At 33.4% G+C, this 14,930-nt stretch overlaps 1 protein-coding gene across 2 annotated transcripts; it reads right to left on the reverse strand.

Moving 5' to 3' along the window:
- Positions 1-9,693: 9,693 nt before the first annotated feature.
- LOC111798142 (PPR containing protein) lies at positions 9,694-12,240 on the reverse strand. 2 transcript variants are annotated; one of them, XM_023681127.2, is made up of 3 exons: positions 11,988-12,231; positions 11,798-11,901; positions 9,694-10,029 (listed from the first exon to the last, which is right to left on the reverse strand). In XM_023681127.2, the coding sequence occupies exons 1-3, from the start codon at positions 12,143-12,145 to the stop codon at positions 9,998-10,000; spliced, it is 294 nt and encodes a 97-aa protein (XP_023536895.2). In that variant the 5' UTR covers positions 12,146-12,231; the 3' UTR covers positions 9,694-9,997. The 2 variants fall into 2 exon arrangements, with proteins under 2 accessions (XP_023536895.2, XP_086981384.1); XM_087125258.1 differs by having other exon boundaries at positions 9,885-10,125; positions 11,988-12,240.
- Between the last annotated feature and the right edge of the window lie 2,690 nt (positions 12,241-14,930).

The raw sequence follows: 14,930 nt of genomic DNA on the forward strand, positions 1-14,930 counted from the left end.
AACTATTGAGAAATTAAGAAAAAAAAGTCGAGGTCACCGGCGAGGTAGCAAAAATTTCGGTGACTGTTGGAATCTTCGGATCCCACATGACCACGACGTCTGTGCATCGCCAGGACACCTCCCAGCCTTCAACGACACTGCCCACGACTGAAGGCACCGACAAAAGAAAAGAGAAACACACAAAGAAAGGAAAGGAAAACCAAGAGAGAGAAAAGAGAGATTTAAAGCCAACGACCTCGAAACCATCAGCCCAGCCCCTATACCGAGCAAACCACACCATGAAAGTGACTACCGGCCTAAATACATCTACCTAGAGTGAACTCACGTCATGTCGTCGTTGTCATCACCATCGAAGAAGGAACCCATATCTTTGTTTTTCGATCAATCTCTAATTGTAGTCTCCCTCCCCAATCAGACATTGTGGTGTTGGTAGGGACCGAAATTCCGTTATGGTCCAATTCTGACCTGTAATAGATACTGAGACCTTGCAATATTTGACTGATCATAATTCTGTATAGTCCATTTACAATAGAAGTTCCCGGAGAATTCATTAGAGGAATGTTTCCCATAAAAATGGTTCATTCTCTATATTTTTAATAATTAAAAAAACTAAACGAATTATTTTCCTTTCCTCATTATTGTTTGTAGGTGTATTATTTGTATTTGTATTGTTTGTAACTGTCCACTTTATTTGGTTCATCATTAATGTCTCGTCTTTGTAAATAAATTACATATGCAAATTTGCCTATTTCTCATACAAAACAAAAAATTTGTAATACTTCTTCTCTTTGGACTACCTACCTGAATTCTAGTAAATTTTTGGAGTCAAAATCATGACATAAAACGAGTTAAAACTCCACCCTACCCCAATGCAAATCGAATGCACTAGTAAATCACATGGATCTACGAACGACTTACTATATTTGATTTGTGGTCAGGCGAGAGTTGGAGAGTTTGGTAACGTTCATGGTAAACATTGTCAAATAGGTTTTTTTTTTCAACTCGTATTAAGGCAGAAAAGTTTTCTACATTTCACTACTCCCAAAGCTCAGTTTCGATTAAAGGCACTTATGTCATTCACCAATCAATTTAACTTAATTCAATTTTATTTTTCATATATTTTAATTTAACAATTTAATATAGGTTATAAAATCTTCTGTCAAACATTATCACCATTAATATCTATAACATACTATAAGGTATTGTCATTTATCAAGCTTCCAAGGTAATTTTCATTTCATTTCATTTGAAATTACTTACAAATGTACCTTCCTTTCCATCTCTATGGTCATAACCCTAAGTAATTTATCTATGTTTGAGATGTCTAACTGAAGCATATGACATCCCTTAGCAAAATCATTTTCACGCATACACTAACATTTAGTAGCTTACTAAAACTATAGCCGCTCATTCACAGTACCAACCTTAGTAAATCTAAACATCATCAATACAACAATTTACATTCACATTCCATGTAAGACATAACATATTCTACGTTATAATAAATATAGAATTAAGCTAACAAGCCGCCATTTATGTTACAGTCAATGGTGTAAAAATTCAATTATGAGTTATATTTTATAATGACCAAGCAATAACAACATAATAACAACATACGCAATCAACGACATTTTATTTTCTTATCTTATGCAAGACATACCTAACGGAGACGGGGTATCGACGGTGGGACCATGGAACATGTCAAGCCTACGTCGTAGGCTAGTCTACAAGATCTATAACCTAGAGCTCTGATACCAACTGTAACGACCTGAAATTTTCTACTTAATTAAGGTCGCTAGTGTATACATATCATAAACATTGAATGCGGAGATACTTCATTTAAACTTTTATAAAACATAACCTTCAGCTTAAAACACAGTCATGGACTTACGTGTTTCGAAAACACCTTAAAAAATGACACAACAAAAGGCTAAATAAAATAAATAAACGTTTAAATTAAAAATATCATATCCTAGTCTAAGTGTAAGAAAATAAATACGACTACCCTATACATGTGTCATAGTCTCGAGTTGCGATGCCGTCATCAGCCGTATAAGAATGTCTTGCCTTAACCTAAAATAAAGGTAGCATGTGGCTTGAGTATTTTAAGAAATACTGAGTAAGTGACCCCACTATTGGGGGTTAAATGCAAGAACATGTGAATGCAATGACTGGACCTATCATATCAGTCTATTTTTCCTACGACACTAATCTAATGGGCATCTTGGATGTGTACCATATACTCTACACATAGCTCATACATGCGAGTATGTCCTCACCGGACAGTTCGCACACCGCTGACCCCTTTTCTTGTCGGGCGAGCCTTCTTTGATAGCTCAACTTTTACCGAACACCCATTAGAATTAGTAACCGTCACGACAGCATTATATAAAATATAATGATATTTCGCCTGCCTAATGGATTACGTGTCCGTACCCTCGTGATGGAATAGGGGTATCCCCCAATGCATGAGCACACATAATGCATGAGGTCCCAACATTTTTCCGTTTTCATTATCATTTAATACAACTCCGCTAGCATTCTGTACATATCATATCGTTTTTCATATCATTTCACATGTCGTTTATCATTCATATCATATCATTTCTCATTTTTCAGTTCTCATATCATACATAATTCTAAAGAGGTTATATTTCATGTCATTTATCGTGATTTCATGGAATTCATGTCATGTTGTGTACATAGAATTTAAGAGACATAACATAACGTTCCATGTTTTTAACATAACATCCTCATATACATCTCATATCATAACGTATCACATCACAATGTATCATATCATAAACATATCAATTTATCACATATCTTGTACCATAACATATTTCATATCATATCACAACATATATATATCCGTCATTCACATCTCATATCATAATCATATCATATCGTGAAGACTTCGTGGTCATATAGTTCCCTAACTTATCATAGTCTTAACGTTCTTATACATATCACAGTCATATCGTTACATGAACATACCTTAGTCATATCGTTATAGGAGTGTATCCTAACGCTATCGTTCTATCAATCTATCACAATCCTATCCCTTTCTACCCATAACTTAATTGTGTTCTTTTATCAATCGATCGTGACCATATCAGTTTTATCAATCTCTCATATCCGTAGCACTTCGATACGTAACCTAACCTTAACATTTCATAAACATATCTTACTCCTATCGTTACATTACATTTAGTGCATTCCTTTCATATCCTATCTCAAACATATCATTGAACACATCGTACCATAAGTATTATCATACAATTCACATATCACAACATATACATAACATATCGTAACCATATCGATTCACAAATAATTCACACATCAATATATATGACACGTACAGAACCACGGGGCATGTGTCAACATCAAATATAACCATGCCGATACTAAGGTCACTTAGCTAGTTAGCTTAAGTTGTTATCACGAATATATCCTTACTGAAAGTTCGATTCTGTCCTTTGAAATCCAAGCCAACCTATGTGAGCCCATGACATTAGTTTCAAGTTTGAAATCTATAAAATTATTTCTCTAATTTACATTGGTCTTGAAATGTTATGTATCTCTAATTGTGGTTTTATTAAAAATCTTATTTTCTATGGTTACTGTTGTATAAAAAATTTGATTTTGATAGAGTTATTTTAAGTCATTCTCTCCTTTACTGCCCTCTGTATTTACTTTTCTCTCTAATATTTAGTTTAAGTTTTTAATTCCGGAATATTCCTCCTCTTTTTTTTTTCTTTATCTATATTTACTCTATTGTCTTTTAGTTTTGTTATCATGTATTCCAAATTTGTCCCTCTTTCCAAATTTCTTTTTTTTTTCTTTCTTCTATTCACAAATTTTATTGGTCATTTTATTTTTAATCTATTCATCTGGCTCCTGATATAAATTTACTGATCTAATATTACTAATATGACGTAATTTACGAGAATTCATATAAATGATTGACATTTAGTTTCTAAGTCAAAGGTAAATGATTGTAATGATTTAAGGAAGATCTAACTATAATTGAATGTGATTTCTAAATAAAAAAATAGGACAAAAGAAAATTATGATCTAATATATACCTTACTGATCAGATCCATCTTCAGGTAAATCTTGTTCCGGTGAATCTAAACTGGGTATTGTTGTTTTTCTGTTTCTTTTTGCAAACTGTGATTTTTTTTTTGTGTGAGGGATGAGTTGAGGAGAGATAATTGGGGAATAGTTGTTTATTTATTATTTTTGTTTTTTACCTAACTTTTTTTAATAATTTTTTTATTTGTTTATTATTTATTTATTTATTTATTTATTTATTATTTATTATTTTATTATTATTTTTTGGCTATTACAGAACTCATGCATCTCCGCTGACCTATGGACGTCGCTACAGAGTAGCTTGACCAGAGAGGGTCCAAGGGGTGTGCGAGCCCCCTAGGGATTCACACTCGCACATGTGGGTCGTGTGTAGGGAAGTACTACACATCTATAGTAGTCCGAGACGGGAGGCCACCCCTAGATTAGATAGAGATAAGTCCCAATGATTGCATGTGTTTGCATTTGCATGACCTCCTAGAGTGGGGACACTTACTAAGTGTTCTTCGAAATACTCAGGCCGTGTGCCACATCATTTTTCAAGTAAAGGCAAGGCGCACATGTACGGAGGACGGCGACATCGCAGACAAAGACTGTAGCACGTGCATAGGGTAGACTCATATTTAAATTCCTAGTCTTAGGTTAGAATAGGTTGTTTTGCATTTTATTGTTTTAAATTATTTTTTATTTGTTTTTAGTTTTCTAAATTTCAGTATTTTGTATTTAAACATCTAAAACCATGACTGTGTTTTCTATAAATTATTTTTTATTTGTTTTTAGTTTTCTAAATTTCAGTATTTTGTATTTAAACACCTAAAACCATGACTGTGTTTTCTAGGGAATATGATGTTATAATTGTTTTCGACATTTATACGATAGATTATGTTTTCTTTTCAGTTATATTTCTGCATGAGAAATGAGTATGAGATGTTAGTAGCGACTCCGAGTATGTAGAAATTTAGGGTCGTTATAACAGCCTAAGCCCACCGCTACCAGATATTGTCTTTTTGGGCTTTCCCTTTCGGGCTTCCTCTCAAGGTTTTTTTTAAAAAGTATTGTCCTTTTTTGGGATTTCCCTTTCGCGCTTCCCCTCAAAGTTTTTAAAACTCGTTTGCTAGGGAGAGGTTTCCACACCCTTATAAAGGTTGTTTCGTTCTCCTCCCCAACCGATGTGGGATCTCACAATCCAAGCGTAAACTGAATCCCTCTCGGCAATGAGAGGGTGAGACCTCATTGTTCAAGTCTTGAAATTAGCACCTAAGGGAACTATTCATCTGCTTGCTCTATATGGGAATGTGTGAAGTTCATCTCGTAAGATTATGTCCCCAATTCTCTATTTGATCAAGTTCTCAAAATGGTAGGCACATTTAAACGGCTACAAAAGTCCTTTTCACCCATGCAAATCAAAGGATAAAACCCCATAAGCCAGAGTTCATAACAACTCATTCTTATGATCTCCTACTAGATTAAGATTAAGTCATATATGATTATTTTGTAAAATATTCATCTTCTAAATTAACAAAATTATAAATAGAGATCAAATATTTTTGTAGTTCAATCTTATACAAACTCATCATATGAGAAAACCTTACCCACATATCTATACATCGAATAATTTAGATCAAATCATTTGTAACAATTATAAAATGGTTACATTAATAGTGTTACACGGATGAGACACCTAATTTTATCGGTATACTATAGACCATTTAGATTACTATTTGAACATGATCCTCCTGTATTTCAACCACATATTATTCATGATTATACTAATAGTCTTAGATGGTTCATACCTTATATAATATTCAATTATAAATAAAATAATCAAAATAATTATTAAAAATTAAATAATTAATTATAACTTTTTGTGGCCTAAATTCCAACACATTAGTGTGCAATTAAGCTAATTACATTTCCATGCTTAATAATGAGTTCACAAGAAGATTTTAGAGGCTAGAAAGTATGGGAAATGTATCTTGGAAAGTTGTTGTACTTACTATAATTGTGTATTTTAAACCCAACACTCTCCAAAAATCTTATCGAGATTTTGAGATGTCATTTGTAATGTCCCTAATTTTTTTCCCCCCTAAATTAGAGACGTCACCAAATGCATGCTTTAAATATCATATATGAAAATTTAAAAAAAAATATTTTGTGTTGAAGCCATGGACTTATACATTTAATTTAAAATAAGAAAATAAAAATATCTTAGGAACTACCATTCATCATTATTCGTGCATGGATGCTTTACCTTTACCTGAAATAAAAGGGTAGCACGTGACTTGAGTATTTTAAGAAATACTTAGTAGGTCACCTCGCTATTGGGTTTAGTAATGTAATCACACACATATGTTGATGAGACCTATCCTCTAAAATCATAACTTGACCTTGTACTCTTTTCAGCTATGGGCAGGGTTCGATGTGTGGTACTTCTCCACACACGGCTCATGCACTTGCACATGAGCCTACCACACGGGCTCGTACACATACCCCCTGTGCTTGACATGTCGAGTACAACGTGTTAACGCGTCACAAAACACGACAGAAAAGGAAATGCCTACATGATATCACGACAAACATAAATATCGAAGGTACGCGTCTATACTAACATGGTATAACGGAGAAATATCCCGATACACATGACATACATACATGCATGAGGTCCTCATGATTTACATTCATAGCATAACATTAACATCATTCTCTTTTTTATGATTGATATGGTGATGCTATATGATGTTATACGACGCCATTATATGATGAATGATATGGAATCAACCCAAGGGAAAGTTTTGGAACATATTACCTTGATGATCAAGATCAAGAGTAAAGAAAACTCGTTTTTAAACTCGTGATTCGAATCACTCCACAAGAGGTTTGATCAATACCACTCCTGCATTTATGATGATGAGTACGGATGCATATACTATAATGATGATGATGACCATGTCTCGCATGACACTCAAAAGCCTGCTGACCTCCGGACGTCACTATGAACAGCTAGCTTGATTGTGATGAGTCTAGGGGGGTGCGAACTGCCTGGGGATCCACGCTCACATGTGTGAGTCGTGTGTAAGGAAGTATTACACATCTAATTTTGTCTGGACTGGAAGCCCCCCTATAATGGTTTTAACGATAGGTCCCCTATATAATGAGTTGCATGTGTTTGCATTCCCTTACCCTAATAGTAGGGTCACTAAGAGACTATTGCTTAAACTACTCAAATCGTGTGCTACTTCTATTTCAGGTAAAAGCAATACACACATGTACGGCTGACGACAACATCACAAGTAGAGACCACGACACGTGCATAGGATAATGGTATTTCATTTTCTTAGACTTAGTTTAATATAAGGTTTTTTTTTTTAAATGTTTTTAATTGCTTTATTTATTATTTCTTTATGTCTTAAGAATGTTTTTGAATATGCAAGTGAATGACAGTGTTTTATGATGAAATTTTAAAGGTTTAATTCCGTATAAGAATATAGGTTACGATGATGGTAGACTTTAAGTTATCTAGTTACATTTTTTTTTTCTTTTTCTTTTTAATTAATTAATTAACTTATTTTTATTTTATTTTATCATTTTAGTCTTTTTAACCGTTTTTACTGTCATGATCATGAAATAGATACTCTCTACAATGCTTATGAAACCTCATTTGGTCATTTTCTTGTAAAAACAAAGGATGAACTAACATGACCTTGGTTGACTCCTTGACGAGCCAACCAACAAGATTATGTGGTCGGCCAAACTAGGCTTGGCTAACCATCCAAAGCCTCAACTGACAAGTTAAAGAGTCGACCTTTCTTGATTTTGGTCGAACCCTTGGACCAAATCTTCGTAGGTTTGGTCTGATTCAGTCTTTGTTCTCTTGAACCGTTTGCTTGCTCGTCTCATCCTACTTGGGCATTTATCTAAGCATCTCGAATCAAATCTATATGACCTATACATCATTCTTGGCCTAGACTTCGAATTCTGAGCAGAATTTGTCTCATCCTAGATTCTATTTTTACCCCTCCCATTAACAATAGGTACAAGTATATTTAAAAAAAAGTGTAAAGTAAACTCTTGAAAGCATCAAAAGAATGCTAATAACATGCAAGAATAAAAAAATTGGAGTTGGACTTGTGAAAATTAAAATATTCATAAAAAATATTTGAAACAATAAATAACAATTTGAATATTTTAAATAACTTTAAAATCTTTTTATTAACCATAACCTTTTGTATATTTTATTTCTAAGTGTTTACGCCACTCAATTTAATGTTTATACATATATATATATATATATTTTTTAAATGAAGAAGTTTCCTTTCATCAACAATTAAATGATAATTCTTTAAAGTCAATCAAATTGGTCTCTTTATTAAAATAAAATCAACGGAGAACAGAAGGGTATTTATAAAATCGGTAAAATAATTTTATTTAATAAATTTGAACCAAGAAAATGACACTTAAAATTCCACTATCATTATTTTCTCTCTTTCGAAGACAGGAATGGAGAAGTGTTCTCCATACCCGTTCTTACCTCTTATTTCAATTTAAATATCGAGAAACTATCTAAATTAAATTTCAACTGAGCTTAATTATGAGTCCAATTAAGCTTGCAAATTAAATATTTTTTCTTCAAATAATAATGTTGGAATGACTTAGGTATTTCACCAATTAGTAAAAGAAACCAAACAATCCAACTTTTATTATTATTATTATTATTATTATTATTATTATTATTAGAAAGAATACGTCAAAGCAATAGATAATGGCAATTGAATTCAGACCAAGAAAAAAGAGGGAAAAGGATTATTTTAACAATTATTTTTAATTTTTGTAATGTTTTGTAATTATGATGCTTTCAAGGTGACATTAACAATGGCTGAATTTCATCCAATTTCTTCTCTGATTGTCTTTCCTTCCAGAATGGTAAACAGATTATTGAAAAACATTGAAAATATATTATATGATTATTTGAAAGTAGAATCACAGGAGTTTGAAAATATATGAAAGTAGAATCACAGGAGTTTGAAAATTATTATATGATTATTTGAAAGTAGAATCACCCGAGTTTGAAAATATATGAAAGTAGAATCACGGGAGTTTGAAAATATATTATAGGACACACCATACGAATTATACATCCAACAATTTAAAAGTAGAATCACCGGAGTTTAAATTGTGTAGAGTGTTGAAAATTCAAGGTCTTAATTGATACAATTATAAATTTTTTGTTGTAATTGATTCATCTAACCCTACAAAACAATCATAAAATCCTACAAAATCTCATTATTAAGAACAAAACAATCATAAAATCCTACAAAATCTGATTAAGAACAAAACATCAATTTCACATCGATTGGAGAAGAGAACAAAACATTCTTTATAAGTGTGTGAAAACCTCTCCCTAGCGTTTTAAAAACCTTGAGAGTAAGTCCGAAAGGGAAAACTCAAAGAGAACAATATCTACTCTAAGTCCAGGCGATTAGACAACTTGCTAGTCAATTACTTATTTGCCCAATAATAACCGGATAGAATAATTTAAATTAATTGTAATCTTGTGTATTGGGTATAAATCAACCGTCTAATTTCAACACATTTACATTCTAACTTTGAAATTAAGCCAGTCTCTATTAGAAAATAGTTGTATCAGTACTAGCCTGGTAGGAAATTTGATCAATATGGGGTAATCACCCGGTGTTTAGAACAACACAATGATAAAACGAGGCCTACTAAGTTATACCAAAAATGGCTGCTTGATGTAACATAAATATACTTAATCGAGTAAACTCAACTAGAGGAACCAAAGAAACCATGTCTTCATACTCAACAGCTAAAGATCTTATGAAGTGATGCTGGCAATCTAATACACAAGAAGGAAACTGCTCATTTCTATAAGCATTTGGTGCTAGATAGGGCTCAGATAGTTCACAAATCTACCTGTCATCAAATTCGGGAAGATGTGTCAAAGCATTGGCTTATACATATCTATCTCAGCAGATGTGCACCAAAAAATTTAAGTCAATAACTGATATACTGAAGCAAGGAACCATGGTCAAAATCACACTATTAAATAACAGTTACAAGATTTATAAGTAATTCAGAACTGTAACCATGTAGCAGAAAGTTAAGGGCATGGTGATACTTCATTAGTATGTCTATCTAATTCCCCTCTTTTGAAATTTGTCGATTTTATTTCGAGTCGCCATTCCACTTTTTTCATGTATATAGAGATTCCCATGTCAGATAATAGTCCCATTCTTTGAATTTCTAAAAAGGAAATGTTGTGGTAAAGGGAACTTCAACACGTACTATATTCAAGAGAAGCAATAATAGAGTGAGGCATGTCATGGCAGCTAAAGGCTTTCACTAGCTTCCTGAATCTAATATTTAAGCATATAAAAGTATCATTGTAACAAATTAGTTTTTAAGCAAGCTTGTGTTTTTGCACCCGACTCCAGTGATCAATAACTTTTTTTTAATAAGTGATCGAAACTTCAATCCTAATGAAATTGGCTCATTTCCTTGGTCGGCTAATTACAAAGATGAACACGAACAAGCATACTCAACGAAGCTGCTTCTTCGTTTCCAACCTTAATGGTTGGTTCTTAACAAGGAAGGGGACAGAAGGGAATGATTTCTCTGGAATTGCATTTTCACTTGTTTCCAGTTATATAACTTCACCCAAAACTTGCAGCCTTTATCAGGCATCTCATCCAAATTCTGAGGTTGTTTGGAAGGAGACTTCTTTCAAGTTCAGTTCAAATGAAAGAAGGAACAGCAAGTAATTTTTGTGAAATTTGATTTGGAGTCAAATTTGCTAGAAATGAGTTAATATGAACATTGACTGACGGAAGAAACTATTTTATTGCATCAATTATCTAAAGGATTTACTCCCAAGAGAGCCATCAGAAAAAGTCTGAGTTCAGAACTCAACATAATCGTGCAGCCAGGACGCTTCAAGTGGTCAAAGAGATGAAGAACACGAAGAACATGGAAGTCATTAATTTTCATCATTTTAGAAAAGCCACACATAAGTAATCTATTTGGACCAACTTGCAGAGTTATTTTACAAGTCATAAAACAGGGAAACATTAAGATCTCATGAAAATTGACCATTGTACACTCTAAAGAACACCCTCTGATTTTATTCCTGACAATCATTCACCAGGATTGACCACTTTCCTCAGGTTTGGTCCACATTCAGTAGATGATAAACATTACGCAGGGCATAATTTCTATCACATCCAGGATGCTGAACATGATCATGGTTACATTGTAGACAGTACACCCTAATCCAGATAGCTCCTCACTTCCGATCACAAAACTCACAAAATGAACAGCGCATCTTTTGTACTTTCTATAATCGAGATCGTCGACCATTTTGATAGGAAGCAGTAAAATAGAAATTGAAAATACTTTTGTGCGATTGTAGCTTTTCTTATCATTCTGTATCCTAAAATATACTCAATACCAAATAATGAAATTCAGCGTTTCAGCTAACTGAACGGTGGTATGGTAGCATGGAAGTCGATTTTAATTGGCTAGCAATCTAGGCCTAAATTTTTTTGGCTGCATTAACATACATTCCGAGGAACTATTTCTACAACTTAATATAGTTAACTAGTAATAAAATTCAATGCGACTGAAATCAACTGGAAAAATAAAACAGCAATGATTAGGAAGCAAGAAACAGAAGAGGACTAACCTTGTACGGAGGCGCTAGCTTCGGCGGGCAGCTCAGAAACAAGGCAAGCGGAGGCAATTGCGCTATGAATAGGTCGAAGAGAGCTCAATTCTCGTCGCAACAACCTAAAAAATCGCTTCAGAATGAAATTAAGAGAAAACAAAAAGTAACATCGAAACAAGAAGATGAATCTAAAGAAGCAAGCAGCAACCTTAGAGAGTGAGGGGAGATTGAAATTCTTCGAGATACGAAACTTGTGCGCACCGAAGGAAGCACCGATGAAACGGAAACATTTCTAGCGGCGGAACCGGTGGATATTCTAGAAATTGCTCGAAGACACGACGATCTGAGAGCAACTGAAGCTGCCATTTCCGATTGAATTCTGTGAATTACGAACCCTAAAACCTCCCCAAAATCCCCCGTCACTGGGAAAGAAGTTGAAACAAAATTGGGGGTTTCGGGTATTGGATTTTCAGAAGGAAAGCCCATGGATTGAAATTGGGCCTCCACTAGTAGAATGAGATTTAGAATATAATTCTTTTTTTTTTTTTTTTTTTTTTTTTTTCTTTTCCATATATTTTAATTTCATTAAATTTTAACAAAATTCAACAAAAATTAATTTGGAGTTGATCGAACACTAAATAAATCAAAACCAAGCTCGTTTCATTTCATGGAGTTGAGAAAGATCGTTTTCCTGTAGTACTAAGTTGGTTTCCACGTGCTTAAACTCGAGTTAAACACTCAACTATGTTCACTTACAGAAGGATCATGGTTTTAGTTTAGATTTTCTTTCATTAATAGAGGGTTTGACATTCTTAGAGTTTACCTTATATTCTACTACGGGACTAGTTTTTCTTAGGCAAACTATGCTTCTGGATAAGAGGAATGTGGTCGGCCTATCATATTAACATGGTTGTCAAAAGGGAATCCGACCCTTTTTCTAAAAATTGCTTTTTTTTTTTTTTTTTTTTTTTTTGTCGAGTTGGTTGTTGTTAACTGTGTTGCTCGACCATATTCTCTATAAAATCAATCTATCATTTTTAAAACTATATTACTTTCCACCCATAGGGTTGTTCTTGGTTTGCGGCGTGCTAAAAAGGTAGAGATAGTCTTTTTGTTGTTGTATACATATTTAATAAAATGACTCATTCTATTGCATGCAACATAACCTATGATGCAAAACATATTGTTGACCGTAAGGAAATAGTAAGGAGAGTATTGTGAGGTAAATTGGGTACCAAATTGTTGTTTTCAACTGCCCATGACATCCTATAAGATGGGCAAACTGAGGTTGTTAATAGAACATTAACCGCCTTAAAGTTATTATTTTTAAGAATATTAAGCCTTGAGATGAATGTTTGTCATTTGTAGAGTTTGCTGGAACTCATTTCTCAACTCGATGACTGGGTTTGGATACATTTTCGCAAGGAGCGATTCTCATCTCAAAAGAAGACAAAGTTACATCCACGAGACGATGACCCTTACCAAGTTCTTGAAAGAATTAATAACAATGCCTATAAAATTGATCTTATAGAAGATTTTTTGGTACATCTTTTTTTCAATGTTGCTGACATGAGTCCTTTTAATGTAGGTGATGATTTTCCTGATTCGAGTATGAATCCTTTTGAACAGGGGGAAGATGATAAGGATCATGGTGTTCCAAATGTTTCAACATGGCTTATTACACGATCCAAGCATTCATTCTTCACCTATAAAATTGGATAGACTCAGTTCAACCTGCATTTCATGTATTACAAATTGATTCGATTAATGAAGGACCATTTTGAGCTTGGGAAGTAAATATTTGCATGGTTGAAGTGTGGAGGATGATGTGAGATATATTATTTTTAAAATATATCTTAAATATTATATCTTAATATTCTTTCCATTTGATTTATATAGTATATTTTATTTTATTCTTAATATTTAATGGATTTATATTTTCTTGTTGGTAGGTATTAGTTGCTGGCTTGTATCCTATTTAAAGGATATCAATATCAATGAGAATACACAAATTCGATTCCAATTCTATTTCTCTTTCTCATTCTTAACATGGTATCAGAGCACCGATCGTGGTATTCCTAATACCCCTTGGACTCAGAGTCCAAGGAGAGTATTAAACCTAAAGTCAAACCAGTCTTTACAGCCGCAGTTCATCAACTAACTCAATCAGTGAAGCCTTTACCAGCCACCGATCATCCAATATCAAGGATACGTTATAAGCATCTTCAAATTTCTCACCTCAAAGGTGGCATATTCAAGATATTCATATTTTCTTTCACAACCTCTCAAGTGATCTAGAGCACCGATCTTAGTGTTATTATCCAACTTCAAAACTTTAGATGTTTATTTAACACATCCTTATTATGTTCATCATTCTGATCATCTAGGATATTCACTTGTTCCAATCAAATTAAATGGAACAAATTACAAATCTTGGAGTAAATCATTTATGCATGGACCAAGAAGTATGGAGGATTGGTAACTTGTCCCATTTAATTTGATTTGGAACAAGGGAATATCCTCCCTGATCACTTTTTGGTCCATGCATAAATGATTTACTCTAGGATTTCTAATTTGTTCCATTTATTTGATTGGAACAAGTGAATATCCTGGCTCATTAGAGTGATAAATATAATAAGAATGTGTTATATAAACATCTAAAGCTTTGAAGTTGGATAATAACACCAAGATCGGTTCTCTAGATCACTTGAGAGGTTGTGAAAGAAAATACGAACATCTTGAATATGTCACCTTTGAGCTTGGCGAGAAATTTGAAGATGCTTATAACGTATTCTTGATATTGGATGATCAGCAACTATAAAGGCTTCACTGATTGAGTTTGTTGATGAATTGCGGCTGTAAAGACTTACTTCCTTAATTGAGTTAGGGTTTGGCTTTGGCTCGGATACCAAGCCCTAACTCAAAAGGAAATTTTGCTATTTAAGAATACCAAGATTAGTGCTCTAATATTAGGAATACCAAGATCGGTGCTCTCATACCATGTTAAGAATGTGAAATAGAAATAGAAATAGAATTGGGAAGGTATGTATTCTCATTAATATTGATATCTTTTAGATCAGATACAAGATAGCAACTAATACCTACAAACAAGTAAAATATAAACTAATTAAATATTGAGAATAAAATAAAA

Source organism: Cucurbita pepo, chromosome 7 (genome assembly GCF_057944985.1).
Source record: "Cucurbita pepo subsp. pepo isolate OVF chromosome 7, ASM5794498v1, whole genome shotgun sequence".
NCBI classification, from domain to species: domain Eukaryota; kingdom Viridiplantae; phylum Streptophyta; class Magnoliopsida; order Cucurbitales; family Cucurbitaceae; genus Cucurbita; species Cucurbita pepo.

What these genes read in the sequence shown, in the direction of transcription:
- LOC111798142 (XM_023681127.2), bottom strand. Translation starts at nt 12,145, where the DNA reads ATGGCAGCTTCAGTTGCTCTCAGATCGTCGTGTCTTCGAGCAATTTCT. An exon ending in ATCTCCCCTCACTCTCTAAG is followed by an intron (nt 11,902 to 11,987) that starts GTTGCTGCTTGC and finishes GCGATTTTTTAG; the next exon opens with GTTGTTGCGACGAGAATTGA. An exon ending in AGCTAGCGCCTCCGTACAAG is followed by an intron (nt 10,030 to 11,797) that starts GTTAGTCCTCTT and finishes ATTTGATGACAG; the next exon opens with GTAGATTTGTGAACTATCTG.